The sequence below is a fragment of the Ambystoma mexicanum genome, chromosome 1p (genome assembly GCF_040938575.1).
Source record: "Ambystoma mexicanum isolate Mex_15411 chromosome 1p, UKY_AmexF1_1, whole genome shotgun sequence".
Classification (NCBI taxonomy): Eukaryota; Metazoa; Chordata; class Amphibia; order Caudata; family Ambystomatidae; genus Ambystoma; species Ambystoma mexicanum.
This window is the reverse complement of record NC_090921.1, coordinates 773007311-773032658: the sequence shown is the minus strand read 5'-3', so window position 1 is coordinate 773032658 and position 25348 is coordinate 773007311. Positions and strand designations below refer to the sequence as shown.

The window sequence follows — 25348 nt, the reverse complement described above, 5'->3', positions numbered from 1 at the left end:
CAACGACTCTCCGGAGCAGTCCAAGTCACTGCCACCCTTCTCTGTAAAGCCATATGAAATGGCAGCACTGGGTCAGTGGGCGGACCTTGGTCAAGTATATCTGTCAGGTCATCCTGCAGAAAATCCACTGGTGGCTCAGACCACCCCAAGTACTCCGTCACCCTCGACATGAGTCGCCTTTACGAAGATTCAGTATACGTACCAGGCTCAGCCTGCCAAACTCAACCTCCAGGGAGGTATCAAGACCACTGGCATCATGCAAAGACTGACGCAGGTCTTCCAACTGGCTATGACCAGATAACAGGTCATCCGGAACCAGACCTTCCTCAGACCCTTCATCCACCTCAGAGATGTAATCCAGAGGCTGGAATAAATCCATGGATGAGGACACAGAAAAGGCTCAAATACAGGCCTTACTGACTTCTTCAGGGCCTTCCTCAGAGTTTCCACCGATGCACGGGGTACCTCCGGTAAAGCCTTCATAAAAGGCGTTGAGGGCGTCGACAAAATCTGCGTCGAGTGTGGCGCTGATGGATTCGACACAGGCCTCGAGGGCGGTCCCGATTACTTCCTTGGAGGCGGAGCCTCGAGAGAGTCCGACAGACATGGAGCCGATGGCATCGACATCTTCTTAGAAGACCTCACAAGCTCTACCGGTTTCGAGGGCGTCGATGACTGGGACCTGGAGAGGGCATGGGTAGAGCGATCCACATTGTCCGACCAGGACCTCAAAAGGTTCCCGGTGATCCCTAGGTGGCCCTAGCACGTTCCTTGGCGGCTTCTCTCGAAGGCGCGGATGGAACGGAGCCCTGCGACTCGAAAATGGCCATCATTTCCTTACGAAATGCATCCTATTCCGCAGGAGAGGAATGTTTGGTAGGATAAGCTACCCGCCATCTGGCGGAGTCTTTGGACGAGGAAGGCGACCGGTGATGGCGCTTCCGGGAGTGCCTCGAAGAGGCAGAGGAATGGTGGGAACCACTCCGAGACCCCCAGGACTTATGCCGACAATTTAGAGTCGCCCCCTCGAATCGTTGGTAGAAAGCCCAGCGGATTTTGATTTTCTGGGCTTGGAAACCCTACCTACCGACAGCTTATTTCGCACCCGCAAGGCCTTGACGTCAAAGACTGCCATTCGTCGCAGTCATCGGTGGCGTGGTCCTCGCCGAGGCACCAGATGCAGTCGTCGTGCGGGTCCGCAAGTGACATCTTGGAACCGCAGTCCGACACTTCATGAATCAAGACCGCGGGGTAGAAGACGACGACATGATAACTTCACAAACCAAGTTCGAAGAACCGATAGAATCAGAAGAACCGAGGCGCGCCGAGATCTCCGAAGCTAACACGTTCGCGGAAAAAACGGAACGGAGGCTACAGGCGTCGTGCGTCCTACTTATAACATCTGGTGACATCGGCTCGACGGAGGCCCTCGAGGACAGCGTATTGACGTCATCAACGCAGAAAACTTTCCGAAGCAGCACAGCTGTGGTGATTACCCGTCATAGATGTGGAATACGTCGAAGGAACCAATCCCTTCAAACTCAACTTCAGGAGAAGTGTCGGTCCCATTTGCAGTTTGGAGAGTCTCGTGTAGATCTTTCATCCTTCACTCTTCGGATACCAGAGCCTCTGGAACGCCTTCTGTTGCATATTGCAACCCAAAGGTCGTGCCTCATCAGACGAAGGCTCGCGCTCCTCCGATTTAGGAGTCAGTGTTCCCAACAAACATGCCATATTTTGCAAAATAACAGCAGGTTTTACGAAGGAACAGAAGCGCACCGATCTTCCGAAGCAATAGCTCTCAGAAAAACTGAGCTCAAGCCAACGGTCGCTGCACACGCAAAATATGTACCAGTGGTGACGTCAACAGTCGGGAGGTCCTCGAGGGACATCGAGTCGACAAGCATCGACGCACAACACACCCTGCTGGAAAAAAAATTCCAAAGCAGCTAAAGCTGGATATGGATACATCAACAGATGAGGAACATGTGGGAGGACACAATTCATTCTAAATATACGTCGTCTTTCCTAAGGTATCATTCCTCTTCCCATGAGGGTTTTCCCTCCTCACGTCATCCTCCCGCAGTGCACAACCCCTAGGGGGATTATTGGACTGTGGTTTCATCACCCTGGACACATGAGAAAGGTACTCCCCCATGGAAGAAGAGACAACATCCAAAGATTGGTCACACAGCAAAGGAAAAAGTGAAAAATACAGGTGCATCCCTCAGAACAGTACTGAAGAAAAGCAGAGCCCTGGAGTGGAAGTAACCCTGTCGCTCAAGGTTTAATCAAGAGATAGTTGAGAAAGTGCCAGTAGGGACTGAGGTATCATTGACCACAGGAAACTGACACTTAGCTCAATATGATCGCAAGCAGTGAGTATCCCAGAGCAGCCTGGAGATGCACTAGTGCACCACTCCTAACTATTTGGGATAAGCCCAAGGACCTTCTGGGGAAGGAAGCAGTAACGAGCCAGCGACAGACAGAGGGCTCTATTAGTCATATTACTTGCACAACAGAAACGGCAAGATGAGGGGGCAAATGCCTTGTGCACCTTTTGTATTTTCTGGTTAGCAATGGTGAAGGTTCTGAGAACGGATGATCAGGCAGCCTACCCCCACGAACGCCTTAATGTGGGGGAGTAGGCTCTTCAAAATGAAATGCTTTCCTTTTCCTCTAAAGCCCAGCTGCTACATTCCAGTCATGGTCACTCAATTCTTCACAAGAGGAGACCTGAGAAATATTCTGTATAGGATGGTGCAAAGGTCCCCCCACAGGAGTGTTTGTACCCTGGACCCTATTTTTAACCCATTAGCAGAGGACCAATCATAACAGGTCACCGGTTTCTGGAGGATAAAAGATTGTGCAAACCCAATGCTTTCAAAAGGAGAGGTTGCAGCCTTTGAAATAGACTCGGAATGGATGCCCTGAAAAGGGTGCCTCAATACCATAATGGGCTTAGATGTATTTTCTCCAGAGTCCACACTCAAGGACAATTTACTCACCACCCTCTATCTTTGGTAAACATCCTGACAAATTGGCCGGCCCCAAGTCTGCAAGAGGTGCTTCTTTTAATGCCATCTTACTATGGTCGATGGGTCGCGAGTGAGAGAGGCTTCACTGTCGGGCCACTGAGCTTAATATTTCTAAGCTTAAATTTGAGTGCATCATCCCAACCTGGATATTGAAGGGTCAGTTTTATAGGAGAATAAAATAGTTCCAGGAGTACTGCTGTGACAGTGTAGTCAAAATCGATGGGTTCCTTGTGAAAATGTCCCCATGAAAATGCAGTCATATGAAAGTACAGGCAATGTAAACTGTGAAAATGTTGCCAGTAATAAGGTTGCCAAAATAGCTTTTTTTTATTTTATTTTTTAACTACAACACAGTACAAGTCTGTAACCAAAACAATGATCCAAACCACTAATAAAACCTCCACAATCACACCAACTCCATTCCTAAACCTTATCCTAACTCTAGAATGTACCCTTAGCTGGTAGGATAGATCAGCAGGCTAAAAACCTGCTGATGCGATCTGTAGGTCACACGTTCGAATCCTGGCAAGGTAGACAGTTTTACCTGTCAATATAAGGAGTACCAATTTGGATTGGATCATTATGATTGCATAAAAAATGTATGTAAAGCGTGTTGGATAAAAGCACTATTAAAATGACAAGTTATTACCCTTATGCTTGCTCTGCACTGCACTAACAACTAGGTTTATCCTAACCCCTATCCTGTTCTATCATCAACAGCCCTCCCCATCCTCCCCATTGCTTTCTTAAGCACTTACCTAAAACCATTACTCTATTAGCCATAGCCTTACCATAACCCCTACCTTAACCCTAAACCATGCAATCACAAGACCACTAAACTCTAGCAGCGCTGCATTTTTAGCTACTTTTCAGCCAAATTTATTACTTTTTGCCTGGTGACTTTTGCACTGCAGAGGTATTTTCACCACAATGTTTTTACTGAATGTATTTTTGTTGGCAACATTTTCACTGGCTACCAATCGATAGTGATACGAGCGGGCTGCCTACAGAAAATTGGGAAGCGAAAAACCTCTACCTCAAGTTATTCTACTTATGTATCCAACCAAACGTTTCTTACTAAAGACAAAATTTAACTGTGATGAAAGGACAACTCCCCTGATGGAATACAGAGATGAGTAATGGATAAACTGCCTACTCAGCCGCACACTACTATTAAACCAGCAGTGATCCCAAACAAAGGTGAAAAACACAGCCCAACTGTTCTACCTCATTTGCCTCTTTTGGTAGCGCAGGCAGATGGCAGGCTATACTCCTTACAAGGGGTGTTAGCTGATACAGTTGCAACACAAACAATAGTACAGTAGTGGAAAATAAAAGAATGACCTACCCAGGATCTATAAAAATAAAAAAAAGAAACTTAAAAATTAAATGCACACAACTAATTATAAACACCAAGGACCCACCCCATATAACGGAAACAAAAAGGAGACAAGAGAAAACAGGTGCACTCTGGGTGAAGACAGGAGTGGAGGCACATGATTTGCACAGTAAATGTCAATGTTCACAGATTTGTCTTTTAAAAGACAAATGAGGGGGCTTTAAAAGTCAGGAAGGCCCAGGTGGATAGGGTCCCTTCATATACCTTTGATTTCTTGTTTTAGGGGCTCAACAAATTGAGCCAGACTTCTATTTGCTTTCTGGGGCAGTGATTCAGAGCCTTGTTGGTGAGATGGCCGACTGGGTCCAACATGAGGTGTGGTCCATGCACCACCGTCATGGAAGCAACTGCGGATAGACCGATTGTGAGCTACACTGTCTAGACATCACCTGAGATGGGAACCAGGGCTTGTCCTTGGCTTCTCGGTTACCATGTGACTCGTCCAGAATCTCCAGGGGAAAGTCGTGTCCTTTCTACTACCCTCCCACCCAAGATGTTTTGTAGAGGGCACTTGCAGGGGTTTTATCATCTTCAGTGGCAGGGTCCTAGGTGCCAGAGGCTCAGTTGTAGTGGACTTTGTCCACACAGAAATTTCACCCCAAATGTGCCTTTGGGATGGGGAAAGAGAAGAGCTTTCCGCTTCCTTAGAGCCTTCAGTCTTCACTCTGACAAAGGACTTTGGAACAGACTGTATCCACAACAAAGTTCCAGAAGAATCATTGTCTTGAAGTCCAAAGACAAATGAACTAAGAGAAGAGGTTCCTTCCCTTATAAAGGCAATATGTTACAGGGAATTAGTCTGAAGCAAGGCTGCTGTCAGGGGCCCAATTCAGGCTGCTGTAACAAGTGACCTTTGCCAACTGACATGCCAAGAATGCTTTGTTTGAGGGAAGGAAAGGGCAGCGACGCCTGGGGACACTTAGCATAATCTGGGAGGGTGGAACCCCTCTCCAGGGATAACTACTCATCTGCCCTACCTCAACCATACCTCCTTCAATATCGAATAACTTCAAAAGGACTCCAGTGATGGGCACTCGTGTGAAAGTGGATTTGTTATGCTTGGACTGCAGATCCTAGGGGACCTAACAGGGAGTGCTCCTGTGCCATGGAAGGAAGGTGTTGGCCTTCCTCAGAAGGATCAAAAGAGAATCTATCTGGGCATTTTTCCACATGACTGTTGTGGAGAAACCCAGGCCAGACAACTAACACATCAGCCCTTGTCACAGCTGAGTAGGGATGTAACGGTATTACGGTATACCGTTAAAGATACCGTGAACCACTTAATTGAACAATAATAACCGTCACATTGTTTATACCGGTATACCGTTCATACCGTTAAGTGTGCTTTTCAATCTGATTTGGAAAGGCTGCAGTAAGCAAGTGCTGCACAGTCTTGGTCTTTCACTGTTGGATGTGCCGTCTGCCAAGTAGTTTCATTTGGAGCAGTTTTTAATGCCATTCCATAAACCACACATGCCTGACACAAAATCACTATGTTAGCAATAGGAAGAATAAATACAGTGCCAAGAAGGAAAAGGGTTTACTTTGGGTTGGCGGCTTTGGGGTTTATATATTTATAATGGATGTTTTCTAAACATATGACAATGGGGGATTTCCCTGGTTCTATCATTGAATTTACATATAATAAGTCACACTGCAAAATTTACTCATCTCTGTGGGTATTCCCTGCTGCCATACCAAAGGGTAACATGTCCGTGATTACTGAACACCTTTTGGCCCGCAAGTAAACTAAAGGCTGTAACGTAAAGAGAGAGTGAGTGTGCGTGTGTGTATGCGCACAAGCGTATACTACCATCAGACTCCATTGATCTGTGGCATGCAGGTTATCTAGATGGCAACATGTTCATCTTCACCAGTGGCCAGTGGGGGAGCTAAAAGCCTAAATGACCACTTAAGAAAAACTATTCAGTTTGCTTTGCCAGTCGCAGCAGGGCACCCCCCCGCCACCCCACTCCTCTTCTCCACACATGTTTGTGTTTGGTGGAAGCAAGGGGTGGCATTTCAGTGGAAAGTACGTTGAAAAGCCCAATTCTGGCCCTGGATGCCTGGTTTTGTTTGTGATGATAAATCTGACAATTTATGACTTTTTAGAAAATATTTGTTAAGATTAGTTAACTCCACCTGCTATACCGCGATAACCATGATATACCACCATTTGGCAAGAAGGTTATTGTACCGTCGTAAAACTAATACCGTGACACCCCTACAGCTGAGTCGCTGTTAACCAAGCGGACACCAGTATGACATTCAAATGGTGTGGCTGTATTACTGTGCGGCCCCAATAGCCACCAAGCTGACAAAAAGTACACTACTAGATTTTGAATCAGAGGTGCAGACTAATAAAAAGCCACCTCTGTCTGTTGGAATTTGTGTTCCAGCAGCTGTCGGGAATGCATGCGACCTTTGAACCTGCCCTGCTGCCACTGCAGCGCTAGTGTTAAAGCGTAAACATGCTGTGAACACTGCACCTTTACCATGAGCTGGCAGCGTTATGCAGTATAGTGTTTAGATGCCACCTCAACTTCCCGAAACGTCAATAGAAAGGACAAGGATGTACATGCTAATTTCCTTGATTCTATCCACAGCTAAGTATTAGCGACGTCTCACAGGGGCTGCCCTTGCCATCCCGGTTACGCTGCGATTAAACTACGCTGCGGCCATCATTGCGGCAAAACTCTCAGATGAAAAAGTGCATCCCTCCCTTGATTCAGGTGGAGGCTACCGGTAGTTCACAGAGGTGGATGCCCTTACTGATTCACATGGCAACCATACAGGCAGAGAGGGCCCTGGCGCACACGACTCCAGGCAGCTACCGCCAAGGATACCTTTACCACTAGGCGAGTTGACACTCTTGGTTCACCCAAATAAGCAGGGCAATCCGGCCCTCGCCCCCACTCGACAACTCTGCTGCAGGGCTGAGCAATCAAGGGGTACCCAATCCACGTCCAGAAGAAAGCAACTGAATCCCCCTCAACTTGCCGAAACGTCAATAGAAAGGACAAGGATGTACATGCTCATTTCCATGACTATCCACAGCTAACTATTAGCAATGTCGACTAAGGATTGGCTGAAGGACCCCTTGAAAGAAGCACTTTACCACAATTAGTTTCTTAATAGAATACAGACACGCAGAGAATACTCCGACATTGCGATTACTTGGCAGATAAAAGGTTTAGCAATCTCAGGAATGCATAATTTTAGTTTCTGTATTTTCTGTGTCTCCTTACACGTCTGCAAATGTATTGTAATTAAACATTTTTGCTCATAGATGAATACATGCAATTTCTTTTTAATTTTGGTTAGGAACAGCACCAAACATTGGAAGCTTCAAATTTGTTTATGAATATTGGTTGAAAAAATATATGTTTTTGTTTGATAAATTAAATAAGGCTCAGGTCTAAAAGAGCCATGAGACCAGGAAAATGGTAACCCTAGGCGCATAATAGCATTAAAAAAAACTAGGAAAAAGAACCACAAAAAAGATTATAAAATAAATGAATTGAGCAATGAGAAAGACCCAACACAAGAATGTTTGAGTGTATTATTAAATAACGAATACCTTGGACGGGAAGGAAGTGTGTATCAATTACCACACATGGGTGACTGAATGATACACGAGTTGAGTTTTACCTGAATTTGACTATTACAACACTATTTGTTATAGCAGTAGATGGCACTGCCAGATGGAAACATGCAGCCATAGTCCGGTGGTGTTCACAGGCAGGAGCCACTCCTGGAATGGGCACAGTCATGTTAGGGATGAATGGACTGCATATGAGGGGAGGGCCAGCTTCTTGGTACACCACATGCACAGTATCTTAAGGTGGTGGTGGCCAGTAGCAATGCGGGCGCAAGGCTGAGTCCCATTCTCAAGTCAGTGACTGTAAAAGCACCAGTGTTTCTCAACTTCTCAATCTCAACCGTTCCCTCAGTCTAGGGAGAAGGCTTCAGGATGCTCTCGTTGTTGGCCTGGTTCTGGTCTTTCTTGAGGGGGCTTCTCTTCCCCTTCTAGCAATGTCCTATTCTCTCTTTGCACCCTCCCATCCACTGTCCTCTCCTCCCTGTGCTGTACTGGCCAGTTTCACCTTCTGGCCACGTACTATCTCCTTTTCCTGGCCTTATCCTTGGATCCTCATTATTCCACCTGGCTTGTTCCATCACCCAGTACACGTAGAACCCCGCTAACTGGTCACCTGCCTCAGTGTCCACACTGTCCCAGCGCCATGTAAAATGCAGTTGGCAAATAAGATCTGTGGTGTTAGGAGATTATCTTCTTGCAGGCCAGGTGGTTATTCTTTTTCGGTCCGCCTGAAGGGGGTCTTACGCGCTGCCCATTCAACACACCAGCTTTGTACCACAGAAGACATTGTGGATGTCGCCAAGCAACTTCGGACCCAGCTCTCAAGTATACAAGCGCAGCTAGATTCACAGCAACTGGTACATAAATGCACTACAATTTTGGCATATCGCTTTATGATAGGGGGTTGGATTAGCAGGCCTTCCTTTCAGAAACCAAATACCGGCATAATTTTATTGCCAAAAAAATAAAAAAGCTAAGTATTTCAAACCCTTACAGCTGTCATTCAGACATAGTTATACAAAAATCAGAGACCATAATGCAAAAGAATTGTGCATTCTACAAGATTAACACAAATGCAGCAAAGCAATGATTTAGCAGTGAATGGAATCTTACTTTTGCTCAGTCAGTATATCAAGGACACTTTCTGCTAGCCAAAGATTCTTCACGGTAATATCCCCACCTATAAATAAAGAGAAAAGGAAGAAAATAAGTTTAAACAAGGATTGAGTGCTACAGGTTTTTAACCATTTATCATCTTAAAGTCAAACTTTTTTCAGAATAACAAGTTACTTACCCCTGGTAACGTTCTATCGATTGGATGTTCCTTTCATGTATTCCTCATCTTTGACACCTGTTGACCAGCTTCAGCTGCTTCAAAAAAAAAAAAAAGACTAAATAAAAAATCACCGGAGGGCCTTGTGTGTCGAGTCGATGTCCCTCGAAGGCCTCAGTCGAGGGGGATGTCAATGAAGGCACATATAGCACATGTAGCGCCCATTGGCCAGAGTTCTGTTTTTCCTCCTCTTGTAGCAGAGATACCCATAAATACGGGTGTGACCGTACTCAGCCTTGTTGGAACAGAAGCTGCAATAGCACAGTAAATTCTACTGAGGGGTAGGTTGGGAGGGCAATGAGGAAAACACAAGAGGAACATCCAGTCGAAAGAATGTTACCAGGGTTAAGTAACTTGTTCTCGAATGGATTGTGTCCTCCAACTCATTCCACATCTTTGACAAACTCCCAAAACAGTATTAGGTTTGGAGGAGGGAGTAGAATTACAATTTATACATTTTCATGGACAGAGTGAAGGACTGCCTTGCACCATCCTGAACAAGGGAGGAATCCAGGCAATAATGTTTAGCAAACGTGTGGATGGAAGACCACGTTGCCGCTTCACAAATATTTCTAATTGAACGCCCCTTTGAAGGGCTGTCGCCACGCCCCTGGTGAAATGAGCTCTTAAACCTTCAGGAGGGTATTTTTCTGCCAGCCTGTAGCATTCTGATATTGCCAGAACTATCCAACTAGATAAGGTCTGTTTGGTAACAGCCTGACCTAGTTTGTGTCTTGTATATCCGATGAAAAGCTGATCATCAATTTGTAACCTGGACATTCTCAAATTGTAAAAGCTGAGCGCTCTTGTAGGATCTAACCTATGAAGTCTTTCCTCCTCCTTACCAGGGTGAGGTGGGGGATAGAAGGAAGGTAGAACAATTTTCTGACCTAAATGAAAATCCGAAATGATTTTGGGCAAAAAAAGAAGGTTTGACCTTCAAAACAACCCTATCTTTGTGGAAGATGGTAAAGGGTGGCTTGGATGACAGTGCCTGCAACTCGTTCACTCTACGGGCTGATGTTAAAGCTTGCAATAGGATGGTTTTAAAGGTTAATAATCTTAGAGGACAAGTGTGCAGGGGTTCAAAGGGTGCAAACATTAGGAATTTTAAAACCAGATTTAGGTCCCAAACCGGAACCTGGAAAGGAGACTGAGGAAACACATTAGTGAGCCCTTTCCCAAATTGAGTCACCAGTGGGATTTTGAAAAAGGAACATTCCTCTGACGAGTGCTTAAAAATGAACAGCGCCACCAAGTAGCCTTTCATGGTACCAATCTGGAGGATAAAACATCCAGTGTTTAACACAGAAAAGGATCAATATTCTTTTACTTGCATCAGTTGCAGAACTTATTCCAACAGCAAAAAGATTTGACATGTCCAGAAGGTCTTGGTACCACGTCCTCCTGGCCCAATCTGGGGCAATTAGGATCATGTGTTTCCCGAACCTTCTCAACCTCCTGGTTACATGAGGAATGACTGGGACTGGAGGAAACGCGTAGAGGAGTGGAAACTCCCAGTCCACTACGAACATGTCTCCTAGTGCTCCTCTTGGGGGAAATTCCCTGGAGCAATATCTTTCTCACTTCTGTTCACAACCAAAGTCAACCAGATCTACTTGAGTGGTTCCCCAAAGGGTGAAGATCTCTTGAAGGACTTCCTGAGCTAGTTACCACTTGTGGGAGACTGCTCTGCCTTCTCAGACGGTCCGCTGCTGTGTTCTCCTCTCGGGCTAGCTGAACTGCTGATAGGGAGATTCCTTCTTGAATTGCCCAGTACCAGAGCTGCATTGCCCCTCTGCACAGTCAAATTGACTCTACACAACCTCTTTTGTTGAGGTAGTACATGGCCACTGCGTTGTCCGTCATTATCAGGACAGTCTTTCCGCGTACAGAGTGCAGAAAAGCCTTCAGCACTAGTCTGATTGCTCTCAGCTCCAAAGCTTTGTTGCGTAATTGGACGCCGATGGAGACCAGCGACCGCCGATTGAGAGATCGCTGGCTTGAGCTCCGCACCCCGTGAGTGAGGCGTCCGTCACTACTGTAATCTCCGGCCATGGTTGCGAAAAAGGTACCCCCTTCAGAATATCCCCGCCCATGGTTGACAAAAAGGTTCCCCCTTGAGAATATTTTCCTTGCAGGCCCACCACAGAAGAGCCTGTGAGACTGGTTGGAATTTGAAGTCGGTCCAACATCTTTCCTGAGAATTGGGACCATTGTATTCTTGGAGCTCATTGGAGGGATCTCATTCTCAGGCGGGCCTCTGGCACCAGAAAAATGTAGGATGCCATGAGGCTGAGCAACCTCAAAAAGAAAATCGAAGGCCGGAAGACTCTGGGCACTCTGAAATTTGGTAACCATCTGAAGAATGTCTTGCGCCCTCACCTCGGGTGGTGAGCACTTTCCCAAGGATGTATCTAGCACAGCTCCGATGTACTGGAACTTTTGGGAAGGTGTCATATGGGGCTTCTTGTAATTGAGGGAGAAGCCCAGTCTGTGAAGAGAGTGGCAGGTGATGTTGAGATGATCCAGGACTTGTTCGGGAGAATGCGCCCTGATCAGCCAATCGTCCAGGTAGGAGTAGACGCGAGTCCCCCTCCCTCTCCTGAGATTCGCTGCCACTACTGCCATCAGTCTGGTGAAAACCCTCAGGCGGAGGTCAGCCCGAATGGCAGAACTCAAAATAGAGAATAGGAACCACCAACTGCAAACCTCAGGTATTTGCTGTGCTTGAGATGGTTTGGCACATGAAAATAAGCATCCTGAAGGTCCAATTACTCCAATCCTGGAGTTGGAGGGCCTGAAGGATCTGAGAAAATGTGACCATCTTGAACTTGTCCTTCCTGAGGAACTTAAGTATCTCAAGTCCAAGATGGGTCTCAGACCTCTGTCCTTCTTGGGTATCAAAAAATATGGGGATTGCCATCCCTTGTTCCCCTCTGCTACAGGCACTGGTTCTATAGCACCTTTCTCTAAGCAGGGTTAAAATTTCCTGCAAAAGGAGCAGATCCGGAATCCTCAAAGAGTGGTTCCCCGGTGGATTGTTCTGAGGGCTTCTTGTAACCGTGGGCTACGGTTTCCAAAGCACAAGCATCCTAAGTAATGTCTCGCCATTCTTCCAGATGCTGAGACTATCTGCCTCTCACTGGTGAAATGTGACTCAAGACCTCAGAGTGATTTTGTGGCGGCTGCTGCAGAGGCCGATATCAAGGAGGCTGCGGCTTGAGCTGGCTTTGCACCTCCTCATCCACCACGATGAAATCTTCTCTGGCCTCTTTGACTGGCCATTCCTCTTGCCCTTCCAACTGAGTAGTAGCAAAAAGATCTACCCCTCAAAGGTTGCCCACTAGGACGAAAAGGCTGAGGTTGCCTAATCACGGTGCCTAAAGATTTGGCTGCCGCCTTTGAGGTCTGCAACTTCAAGGCTCTCGTCAGCCTTGTTGCCAAAAAGATTAAACCCGTCAAAATGCATGTTCAGAAGCCTAGATTGCACATCAGGTGCAAAACCAGAGTTCCTCAACCACTCAAATCTGTGCATAACTGTGCTGGTAGCCAAGGATCTGCTGATGCTATCCGCAGAATCCAATCCTGAATGAAGGGATTCGCACATGGCCATTTGCCTTTCTTAATAATAGCTAAGAAGCCGTCCCTTTTATCCTATTCGGGAATGAGCTTTGCCGCCATAGAAATACAATCCCACAGAGTATACGAAAATTGTGCGAGGGCACAATTGGAGTTGGCAGATTTTAGTACCATGCTCCCTGCAGAAAATACTTTCCTCACCCATCCATCTACGCGCTTGTCGCCCCTATCAGGAGGGATGTTAGGGTACGCTGCTGGTTTGGAAGTAGCCGTAGCCGCCTGCCCCACCAGACTCTGCGGAGTGGGGTGTTTCGACAGGAAGTCTGGGTCACTACTGGAAGGGCAGTATTTTTTTGTAGAGTTCTTATTAACGGCCGGATTGGATTCCAGAGTCTCCCAGTTCCTAGCCACCCTTTTTTGCAATGCCATATGAAAAGGCAAAATAGGATCAGATTGTGGACCCTTGTCCAAAATATCAGTGAAATCATCTTGCTCATAAGATAATGGTGGCCTACTCCAACCAATGTATTTGACAACTTCGACAGCTGCCTGTATGATGCATCCGCATGTTCACCAGGCTCTGGTCTTCCAAACTCAAGTTCGGATGAAGTATCTACACCCCTTGCTGTTTGCAAGTTGTCAAACAGGTCCTTAATTCTGGACTCTTCAAATATAAAACTCTGGTACATTGGGTGTACCGTACTGCAAGCCAAATGGGGCTTCATCATCCCCAGAACATTCCTCTTCTTCAAAAATTGAAGTAAGAGATTTAAAGAACTCCTTTTTGGGAAGTGGAGCATATATTATGTCTGGTTTGGTAGTAGTAGGCTTCGCTTCGATGTCGAAGTTGTCAAGACTTTCTTTATCTGCGCCGATTCCTGCACCTTTCCTTTCCGGCTTCCTTGGAAGGGTCGGTAGGAGCATGGCCTTGTTTTTTTTTCGAAAATCTTAACATTTCAACCTTGAATGCTTCCCATTCAGCCGGGTTGATTTTTTTTGAAGGGCAAGCGACCCTTTCGGGGGAAACGTCATACTACGAAGGCGACCTACAGTGCCTTCTCTTCGAAGATGAAGAGTGGTGGGAGCCACTCCTCAACCTAGATTGCTTTGCATTTTTCCTCTGAGGAGAGTCGCCTCTCGACTCAGCGGTCGACGGCCTAGAAGGTTCAGGTAGTGATTTCTTAGGGATTTCTTTCTACCTTAAGTTTCCCCTTCCGTTCCTGCAAGGCTTTTCGCATCATGGATTGAAACCGATACGGTGCGGGTCAGTGAGTGCCATTTTCACTCGAAGCGGTCGCAGAAAAACAAAACTGAGGCCAACAGGCGCTGCGCGTGCTATATATGCCTTCGATGACATCACCCTCGACTGAGGCCTTCGAGGAACATCGCCTCAAAGCCATTGACGTACAGCGCCCTCTGGCAAACATTTTTTCCGAAGCAGCTGAAGCTGGACAACAAGTGTCAAAGATGAGGAATACGTGGGAGGACACAATCCATTTGAATGATGTTTTGAGTGGTGCCATTAACTTAAGAGTGCCAAATCTAGTCAGATTATCGTACATGGTTCTAATGTCTGCTGTACATGGATAAATCCTAAAACTTTACAATTATTTGTTTTGTGTCTTCAAGCAACGAAAGCACTGATTAGGACAATTTAGAGGGTTACAAAATCAGAAGTCTGTAATGCAAAGACTTCCTATCAAAATATACATTTGCTTCGTGCAGGCGAGTATGCATGGTTGCGTCAAATACATTTTTTCCAAATCATTTTACTGAAAGAAAATCACATGTCAAGCAGCTTAATTATTACACATGATATTTGATTTTCAATAAGCACTATAATGCTTTCCAAGTACTTAAATCAAACCACCTCCTCTACAATACCTCATTGGAAAGGGCAGGGATGTCACCACTAAATTATAAACCCTATCCGACTCTTCATTCCCTTCAATTATTGGCAAACTGGGAGTCGGCAAAACTGTCCAAGACCCACTGTATCCATAAATAAAAACACAGCCCCTACTGTGACTCAGAGCATAGCCATCTAGAGAGGCTGTGGTGCATTTCTACCATGGCTGTGTACTCCCTGGCTGTCCTCACCTATTCCAAGAACCTCTGTGCTTCACTAAACTCTGCAGATGTTATCTTGTCCCTTGCAGCTTACCCTCAGTCTGGCAGGGTGCCTCATTGATGCTTAAACCTCCAGATCAAGATGAGCACTCCTCACTTGTTAAACATATTTCTTCCTCTCATGTTCTCAAAATAAAACATTATAACCTTCATACTTATCACTTTGGCTACAGCTACCCTTCCCCCTCAGGATCGCATCTCCTTGTTGTGCATTGGCAAGTGTGAGTAGGAACATACCTCAAGCCTCCTAATTCTCCTACTTCCATCTGGATGGTAACTCAATCCTCTGTTCAGTGAAGTGCATCAAACCCCTGCCCAAAGGTCTCAGATAGGAAGGACTCAAGAAACCCTTCAGGTTCACCGCATAGGATCAGCTGGAAACCACAAAATGTGAAAACCTGCCACTGCTGCCCATCATTTCCACATTATTTACCCAACAAACTGCCTTTGAAGCATGATGTAGGAACTGCTTAATGCATCAGACTTTTCTTTTGCCACACTCTCCACCTTCATTGAATAGTTTACTTTTTCTTCCACTGCTCAACTTTTTTCCATCACTGAAATTCTGGTGGACAAACCTTCCAGCTATGCCTGCCTATGTACTTTTTTTTTAATGAACTGCCTGCAAGGAGGCCATTACCACATTGTCAACTGTTGAAAGCCATGCCATTGTTTCATCACTCACTTCAGCAGATTATGGCAATAGTGTTCAGTAGGACAAGCATGCCTTAAAAAAACACCTGCTTATCTTTAAGTTCCTTCACCTTTTCCCCCCATCCATGTGACAGCATATTACCTTTGAATATCACACAGAGTCCATCCCCCAGAAGACACAAGCATGACAAAGCACTCCTGAGGGGTGTTGATTCCATATGCAGCACAGCGTACGGGTCTCCATACACAGCTTCCAAATCTCACACCCATAGGTGTGCGAGACAGACCACCAGAATAAACAACTGTGCTAAAACCCATATTATACAGAACAGACACTTAAACCACACTTTACAGGTGCAGGTCAGAGGATCTGAGACTGAACATGACCCCATAGCACCTTCTTCCCTATTAAAATGCCACAAGTCTAATTTCTGGAGGAGGTAAACCCCATGCATGTCACTATTGTAGAGTGGCCTCTGCAAAGGCCTTCTTTACAAGCAGATGCAGATCCAGCTTAGTAGGGTACAAGCGTCCCAGGTAGCAATAAGCCACTCCGCCTCTAGTGAGAGAACTGCCTTTTTAATGTGGTCCCCTGCACGGTGTCCAGTGATTACAACAATAACATTTACAGAGAGGTCCGTTCTAAGCAAACTATAATAACGAAAAAAATATGGATTTTTTTTTTTATATATATTGGCAGTGGGCTAAGGGGTTAAAACTGGTGAGGAGGGGGTTAGGGTAGGGTCAGAAGCATAGGAAACAGGGCATGTGGGGGGCCCAAATTATTTTTAAATAAATCTATGTTTTTTTGTTATAGCTTCGTTATAACCTACCTCTCTGTAAATGATTTAGTTTAAATCACATACAACACCCCCTACAAACGACCTCGTACCATGGCATCAGCGTTTGCATCATTGTTCCTCCATTATGGGTAGATTTTGGTTTAGATGATCAGATTCTGTTAACAAATGTTATTGGTATTAATTAATTTATGATCTTGTGTTTGTAAATAATATGTATTTGTGCTTTTGTTTTACTAATTTCTTTTTCACTATTTTATTATTATTTTTTTTCTTTTTCATGTGTAAAGTTTATTTATAAACTGTATCACATTAAAATAAATAAATAAATTATGGCAGGTACTGTGTCTGCATACCCACCTTCTCGCCTTTCTCTCAATAGGAGCCAAAGGTCTACATCTGATAAGGAAGGCACCCACAACCAGCATCTTCAGTAGTGACACTGCTCATTTGTGCACCATCAAACCTCCTGTCTATTGACACAATTTACAGGATCTGGTCACTTCCCTGTGAGGCTATGGAGGTGAGCCCGCTATGTAACAATCCCCCTAGGGGTGGTGGAATGCGGGACCTCGCACGGAGAGACCGCCATCATAGGGACAAGGACCACCTGTTCTGTGATAGAACTCCCTAACCCCCTTACCATGCAATCCTCTAGGTCTTCCAAAAATCAACTTGAGACGACTACTGTGTTTTACTGCAATACTCACTCTTCCTTTCCTTTGGTGAAATTTGACTCCATCAAGACGAGGAAGATAGGAGTTATGCAAACTACTCCCTTTCCAGCTCCAGACAGCACTGGGAGGTGGCGGCCCAGAGGAGGCATGCATAGTACCTTCAGACACACAAAGGAAAGACTATTGCACTCCGCTGGGGACTGCCCAGCCTCAGGACATAAAAAGCAAAGAAGCAATCCTTGAAAGGGGAAGCCGACGTGAAACTCTTCAAACCTGAAAAGTTCGAACATGGGAATGGAGAAGCCTGAAGGAGGAGCAAGTCTTCAGACAAGAGGACGCAGTGGGAAGGTCTGAGAAATCCTCCAAAGCCAGACGAGGCATGACCTGACCAGATGCTGGCGAGAAGCAGACGGTGGCATAACCTGAGGGAGGTGGATCAGGAGGTACTGTAACAACGCTGATAACAGAGCCAAAACAGCACAGCAGTAAGCAAAGTGTTCTGGCGGACGTGCAAAGGTAAAGAGCCAAAGCGACACACCTGAAGAACCAGAGACGTGGCCCCAGCAAACAGATAATGGCAGCTACGGTTGACCCAGTAGGGGCTTGGGAGAGGGGGAGGATTGTATCGGGAGGAGTCTCCTTTGTCACAGTAACTCATTCAACATACCCCATCTGAAGATTGCACTGGGAGTGATCTCCCTCGTCTGAGTAACAGTGCCAAGTTACCAAAAGTGAGGAGAGGGTCGAGAACAATTATCCTCCTCGGGAGAAACAAAAGAAAGACCTAAACAGTGAAAACTACTGCAGGAGTAACTTCCCTCGTCACAATAACCAGAAGAGAGGCACTCGGAATCAAGGAAGCTACAAGGGTGGTATCTCTGCCGATAGTGCTATTGAGGATAGTGGAAGAAACCAAGGACACTTGAGTGCCCTCCCTTGTTTCAATACTCAATGAGAAGACCAGGGAAACCTAGAAGTTTATATTGTGTTAAAAAGGAAGAACAGTTGGACAATTGGTCAAACCAGCAAAAGTACCTGGCAGGAGCTACAAGGACCTTTAAAGGCGGTTACAAGAGACTGTCCAAAAACAGCCTCTACTGCGAATACAGTTTAACTGGGAGAAGGGAATCATTCTCCCAGGTTTTCATATTTGTTGAATCAGTTGCTATTTCAAAAGATTGTTGAAGTCAGCCCACATGTTGACCCAGTTGACCAAGAGAAGGGTGTCGTTCTCCTGGCCACACCACTGTTGTCACGACTGTTGGAAAGCCGCCCTGAGGTTGATCCTCTTGAACCTGGCATTATTTCTGTTTGTCAAAACCCTTTTTGATTAGTGACAGTCAGAATAGGACAGTGTTGGACAGAGGACGGACCCTTTACTTTGACATCCACCTTGACAATGAGCACTAGAGTTATTATTCATTTAGGTAGGGCAAGCACTCGGCAATAACCTAACTAGTGATAGGCACAGTTAGGTTATTGTTCTCTTTTGTTAAATACATCTTTGAGTCACAATGCCAGCACTGTCGGACTCCTTTTGGCTTACCACACATGATGTCAGGGATGGGATCAGACCTGACTGATACAAGTTGGGGAACCCTGAAGTTCAGCAAACTTACTTCAGTGTCTCAAATCCAACAGTTGCTACCGCGGAGTCTATTGGCTTTGATCTTCACAGTAGTAGTGAGGTTACCATTGCAGTGGGAGAATGTCAATTAGTCCCTACAGGCTTCATTTTTGTCCCTCCAAAAGGGACATATATACAGTTGGATTCCAAGTTGGGTTTAGACTGGAAATATGGCTTGGATATCAAGGCAGGTGTAATAGATCCAGACTATCACGGTTACATCAAGGTACTGATACATAACCATGGGAAACAGGCCTACTATGTTAAAATTGGAGAAGAAATGGGTCAAGGTATTTTAGAACACTGTCTTTCCCCTACCCAAAAAAGTGCAAGAACAAGATCTCACAGAAAAGGGCACCCAAGGTTTTGGGGGAGGCAGACTTAGTCATACCCAAGAAATCAAACACCCCCTCCACCACCACCTGCGCCCCGAAGAGGCAGAACTTATTCCAGATCTAGCCTTCGCCCAACATTGCACATTTGTTATGTAAATTTCTGATGTAAAATAATGTTAAACATTTCTCTGTAAATATTGTCATGTAAATGCTTCTTCATTCATCTGATTCTAAATGACTGTATCATGTAATTATAAGTAACCTGTAACGCACCCAGATACCTTTGGGTCTGGCGCGCTATATAAATAAACATGAAGATTTGAAGATCCTCCTCCTCACTGATGGTTTCAAGATCTTTCCAAGCCTTGACTTCACTGTGCTGGCGGTGGGGTTGCCTTAATCTATCCTGGGTGGGTTCCTTCTTCCATCGTACCCACCCAACTCTATTCTTCCTTCGAGAGCCTGGTTTGCACGTTGGTCATCTTTCCATCCTCCATGACCATTGCTACCATCTACCGGCCTCCAGGCACTACCACCACCCTGTTTGTTTCTGAATGGGCTGATTTCTGCTCTTCCTTACTTTTAACCACCTCCAACCTCCTCCTCTTGGGTGACTTGAACAGCCAATTGGACGCCCCTGCCTCAGCATCCACTCTTCATTGACCTTTGTGCCTCTCTTTCCCTCTCCATTCTCCCCTCTGGTCCAACCCACTCGGCTGGATACACCCTGAACGCCATCATGCACTCTGACCTCTCACCCGCACACACCCCTCCAGTACCCCCCGGGTCACCCCTCTCCTGGTCAGACCATTCTCTCCTCTCCTCCCACCTGGGTCCCTTCGGCCCTCCAATTGCATCCTTAAAAGCCCTGCCAACCTCATTCTTGAACATCTGCCCGATGAAACGATTGTCAGCGGCTGCCTTTGCTTCTACCTTCATCTCCCCTTAGCCCCCCACCTCAGACTATCACTGACACTTCTCTAGCAAACTTCACTCAGCCATCAGCAATACTCTTGACATCCTTGCCCCAGTCACGAGGATCCGCCTGAAACCTGCCTCTAAGCATAACACCTGGTACAAATCTGATCTTGTAGCCCTGAAACTAAAATATAGAGCAGTGGAACAGAAGAGCAAACCTCTGGTTCACCCTCTAACAAACTGGCCTACCGCCTGTTCCAAAGGCAATACAGACTCCATCCGTGCCAAGAAAAGGGCCCACATTCAGGCACGGGTATCGGGTGCATCCAATAGCACGGCTGAACTTTTCGAAATCTGCAGGGAGCTAGCCAACCCTTGTGCAGTCTCCTCCACCACAGGCCCTCTGCAACACACTGGCCACACACCTTGCCACCAAAACTCAGGACATCCTGAACACCCTTGTAATTCACCCGCTCAACCATTCCCACACCCCATTGCCTCCCTTGGCCACTCACCATCCTCCTTCCGCCTTTTCCTCCTTCACCCCTGTCACAGCCGAGTAGTCCGCTCTATGAACGCTTCTTCCAAGCAGGTTACCCCTGCTCATCCAGAACCATCAAGAACAGCATTTGCTCTCTTGCCCTGCAACTCGCCGATTTCTGCAATCACACTTTTGTCGCTGGTTCTTTCCCATCCTCCCTCATGCACTCCCTTGTGCGCCCGCTCCTGAAAAAACCTTCAGCAGACCCTACCTGTCCATCCAACTACCTCCCAATTTCAATCACCCCCTTCCTGGGGAAACTGCTGGAGAAACTAGCATTGCCCCCAACTCAACGCGCACACTGAACTTGGTGGTCTGGACGATCATCAATCTGGATTCAGAGCCTCCAAAGGCACAGAAACTGCTCTTCTGGACACCTGCGAAGAACTGATTGCATCCCTGGACTCCAACTGCCCAGCGGTCCTCATCCTACTTGAGCTCTTCTGCCTTTGACATTGTCATCATTCCATCCTAATAAAAAGGCTCCACAATACCCTTGATATCTCAGAATGGGGACTGGAATGGCTGACCTCTTTCCTAACTGACCACTATTCCCATGTTATCTTGGGCACCTTCTCTCCTACTTCCTTCTCTACGTGTGGTGTCCCCCGGGAATCTATCCTCTCCCCCTGGCTCTTTGTATTTTGTATTTGTATGTTTGTGTTCTACTAAGCGCCTTAAACCAAAACGCTGTACATAGAATACAGATCAGTACAATAAAAATGAACGAACAATAAAATCCAGGGAACAATGACTCCAGGATGTTGAAACAGATGAGATTTCAAAGAACCACAGAATCGAGAATAAGCAGAAATGGAATAGAAAGAGCGGAAGAGCATTCCAATGAAGGGGACCAAGAAGTTCAAAGGAGTGAAAACGAAACTGAGCACAAGGGGGACGTGGAGCCGGAAGTAAAAAGTGAGAAGAGGAGCGAAGGGAGCGAGAAGGAATATAGAGCGACAGCTGGGAGCAAGGCCATATAGAGATTTGTAGCCAAGACAAAGACAATTACATTTAATTTGAGAATGAAAAGGCAGCCAACCAAGTGCTACAAGAGACTAAGTGATAGAATCCCGACACGGGAGAAGACACGAGATGAATAGAGGAATTAAAAACTGATTTAAGGGGAGCAAGACAGGAGTTAGGGAGTCCAAAAAGGGCAGACGTACAGTAAAGGAGTTGAGAAAAAAATAACGAAATTAAGAGTTTAGATTCTTGAAAAGAAAGAAATGGACATGCTTTGCGAATATTATAGCAATGAAAACGGCAGGTCAATGAAATGTGATAGAAGGAAAGCGTGAAACCAGCACACCACAGGGCCTGTGAGTCCAAAAGGTGAAATGAAGCCAAAATTAGAGTGTGACCAACAGTGTCAAAAGCAGCCGACAGGTCAAGAAGAATAAGAAAAGAAGAGTGCTTAGAATAGCATGCCGAAAGGATGGAGTTCAGTATAGAGAGAAGAGCCGTTTCTGTAGAGTGAAGAGAAAGGAAGACAGACTGGAACAGAGAAAGAATAGAAGAATTAGAAACAAGAGTAGAGATCTGAGAATAAACAAGCCGTTCCTGAAGTTTGGAAAGGTAAGGCAGTAGAGAGCTAGGAAGAAAATTAGAAACAACCAGAGGATCAGCAGTGGGTTTCATTAAAATTGGAATAATGGATGCGTGCTTGAATGATGCAGGAAAAGTGGACGTAGAAAGACAAATGTTAAAGAAGCAATCAAGATACGGTACAAGAAACGGATAGACCTTGGGAATTAATGCCGAGGGGATAGGATCCGTAGGGGAAACAGTAGGATGAGCTTTAGCTAGCAAAATAAGGACCTCAGAATTAGAAACCAGGGAGAGAGAACTTAAAGAAAAGAGGTGAGCAAAATCTGAGGCAGATAGAGTAGAATTAGCAGAATGATCCACAGTGGGAGGAGAAAGAAGATGTGCAAGCGTTTGAAAAAGGCGCCCATGGTGAGTGGACAGATTGTAATAGATCAGAGGAATAAAGATGAGATTGTAAAAGATCAGAGAAATATAGACGCCTAGCAAAAGTAGACGGTCATAAAGAGCGTGATAAGATAAATAAGACTAATGATCGTTGTTGATTTACCCTTTCAAAGCGACAGAGAATATGACGCATAGAGCACAAATGAGAAGAGAGCCAGGGTTGAGAGGTTTACAAGTGGGATGGAAGGAGGATAGAGGATGGAGTTGATCGAGAAGAAGTGAGAGATGAGGAAATGGAGAATGCAGCCTCATCAACATTAATAACTGAGAAAGAAGAGGAAAGAAAAGTACAAGCAGTTTTATACAGTGAGGAGTTGAAGTTGTATAGATCACGCAGAGAAAAGGCTAACAAGGGAGAGGAAAGGGAGGAACAACCAGGGTTCAGTAGAAATAGTGATGCAGATAGATGATAAAGAGAGATAGGCTGGGAGAGATGATACATGAGAAGCAGTACAAGTCGAAATGAAGATCAAATCCAACGAGGAACCAGACCTATGTGATGCAGGAGTGAGAAGAGGCAAAAAGGAAATGAGAATGAAGTTCAGAAAAAAAGGGAATAGTAGAGTGTGTTGAGGAGAGAAGAAGATTAAAGTCCCCTAGCAGTACAACAGGGGTAGAGGTTGGTAATAAGTGAGACAGAAGATGGTCAATATCTTCACAAAAAGAGCCAATAGGACCAGGACGACGATCGACAACAAAAGAGATAGAAAAAGCTTTAGAAAAGATTTTATAGATGAATTGAAACGAGGAATAAGTCGGGAGAACAAGAGGAGAAGAAATTGTGTAAAAAGAAGAGCGATAAAGTATACCAGTAACCACTCCACGAGCAGTTGGCCGGGTAACATGGCAGAACGAGGACAAAGATGTGGTCAATGATGCTGCAGCTGTACTATCATGAGCAGGGATCCACAAGTTTCTGTAATGCACAGAAAATGTAGGTTCAGTCTTAGAAATGGGTCCAACACTGCAGCAGATTTATTACAAACTGACCTGCATTCCAAAGACCTAGGTCAATGGCTGGAGTGCTTCCAAGACACAGGGGATTAATGAGATTGCTGTAATTACGTGTGAAGATGGATTGTGCAGCAGAGTGATTAAATTCCGGGGGCATAAGCGCTGAAACTGAGAACGCCGTGTATAATGTAGCCAGCACCATGACAAGGTCAAACTTAGAACCAGGAGATTTATTACATGGACGAATTGGGTAGAAGAAGCCAGACTGGATGGCATTACTGGTAGAGGTTACATGCACTGTGTCTCTGCCACGGGCAGCCGCAGACTGCAAGGTCAGCCTTAATCTGGATCGAGGCAGAGGCTGGAGGCGTGTTCTGAGGCATTGCCTGGCAACATGCACGCCAATTGTTACACTGAAGGAGCCATATACCTTGCTCAGCTGGCACTCCTCATCTCCTCTTTCTCCCCAGACTTCCAGTGTTATGCAGACAACTCTTTTTCAGACTTCCTGCTGACTCAATCCCACCTTCCTTCATCCCGACTGCCTATCTGCCATTCAGGCCTGGTGCAGTTCCAACAATCTCTGCCATCTCTGGCAGCAAAACTGAGATCCTTCCGATTGGGACCCCTGCTCCCTCCTTCTTCCCTTCTCGCTGGCCTCCCACCTTGGACTCTTCCCCCTGCTCCTTCTGATGCCAGAAAACTTGGAGTCATCTTTGACTCCTCTCTCTCTCTCCTTCCTCCCGCCCTCAAACTCGGAACATTGCTAAGAAGTCCCACTTTCAACTCTTCCTTCTCAAAGGAATTCTCCCATTTCCAACTTTCCCATAGAAGCTCAATGTTTCCCGAGCCCTGGGTCTCTCTAGGCTTGACTATTGCAACAGCCACCTCCCCAATCTACCTTCTCCTACTCTGCGACCCATTCAGCTAATCCAGAATAGAGCAGCAAGACTTATCCTTGGCCTTAAGCCCATGGACCGCATCTATCCTGCCATAAAAAGTCTCCACTGGATCCAATTAAAATCCCTCTGTAACATCCATAAGGCTGTCTGGGGCCGGGGAATCACACTACTTGCAACTCTCTCTGACAAAATACTCTTCTTCTAGACCTCTACGTTCCTCTGGCACCAACGCTCTGTGTGTAAAGTGCTTCGCTAAACAGAGAGCAAGAGGTAGTTCACTTTCCTCTGCTGGATCCCTCCTCTGGAGCAGCCCCGCCCCTCCCTCTGCGTCTTGAAAAGGACCTTCTTAAGTTCCGAATGCACGTCAAGACTCCTCTTTTTCTCCTTCCCTTCTTCCCTATTCTAATTCTCACAGTTGCTGCGATTGGTGTCTTGGACCCTTATGCATCCTCAGGGCCCACTGACTATTCACACCCAATCTCTCCAGCTTCGGTCTACCTTCAGCACTTGCTTCGGCACACTCTCTGCACTGGAGATTTGCACTTTCCTGACAACGTGGCTCTTGGCCGCACAGCACTTACCATACCTTGCACTTCATCTGTGGCTCTCCTCGAGCACGGTCACACCAGCACCTACCCCACTGCCCTCTTCCTTAACTTGCACGTTCTGTAAACTCACAAGTCATAGTAGGTTCGACCGTCCCTTTCCTCACTGTATTTTTTTTGTTGTATTTTTTTATTATACTGCAATCCCATGTTCTGTCCCTGTTGCTCTGTGAGCGCTTTGAAACAGAATGTATTTGCTGTATAAGTGACTAACAAGCAAACAAAGTGATTCCGGAGGCTCAGGGTGGTACTTCCTT

At 45.9% G+C, this 25348-nt stretch overlaps 1 protein-coding gene across 2 annotated transcripts in view; it reads right to left on the bottom strand.

Annotated features, from left to right (window-relative positions):
- Nucleotides 1-25348, bottom strand: part of INTS3 (integrator complex subunit 3) — a 1800341-nt gene that overhangs the window by 1639483 nt on the left and 135510 nt on the right. For both annotated transcript variants that reach the window (XM_069651244.1, XM_069651252.1), the window contains exon 6: nt 9152-9218. In XM_069651244.1, coding sequence (XP_069507345.1) covers nt 9152-9218 — 67 coding nt within the window. The remainder of the gene's footprint in view (nt 1-9151; nt 9219-25348) is intronic.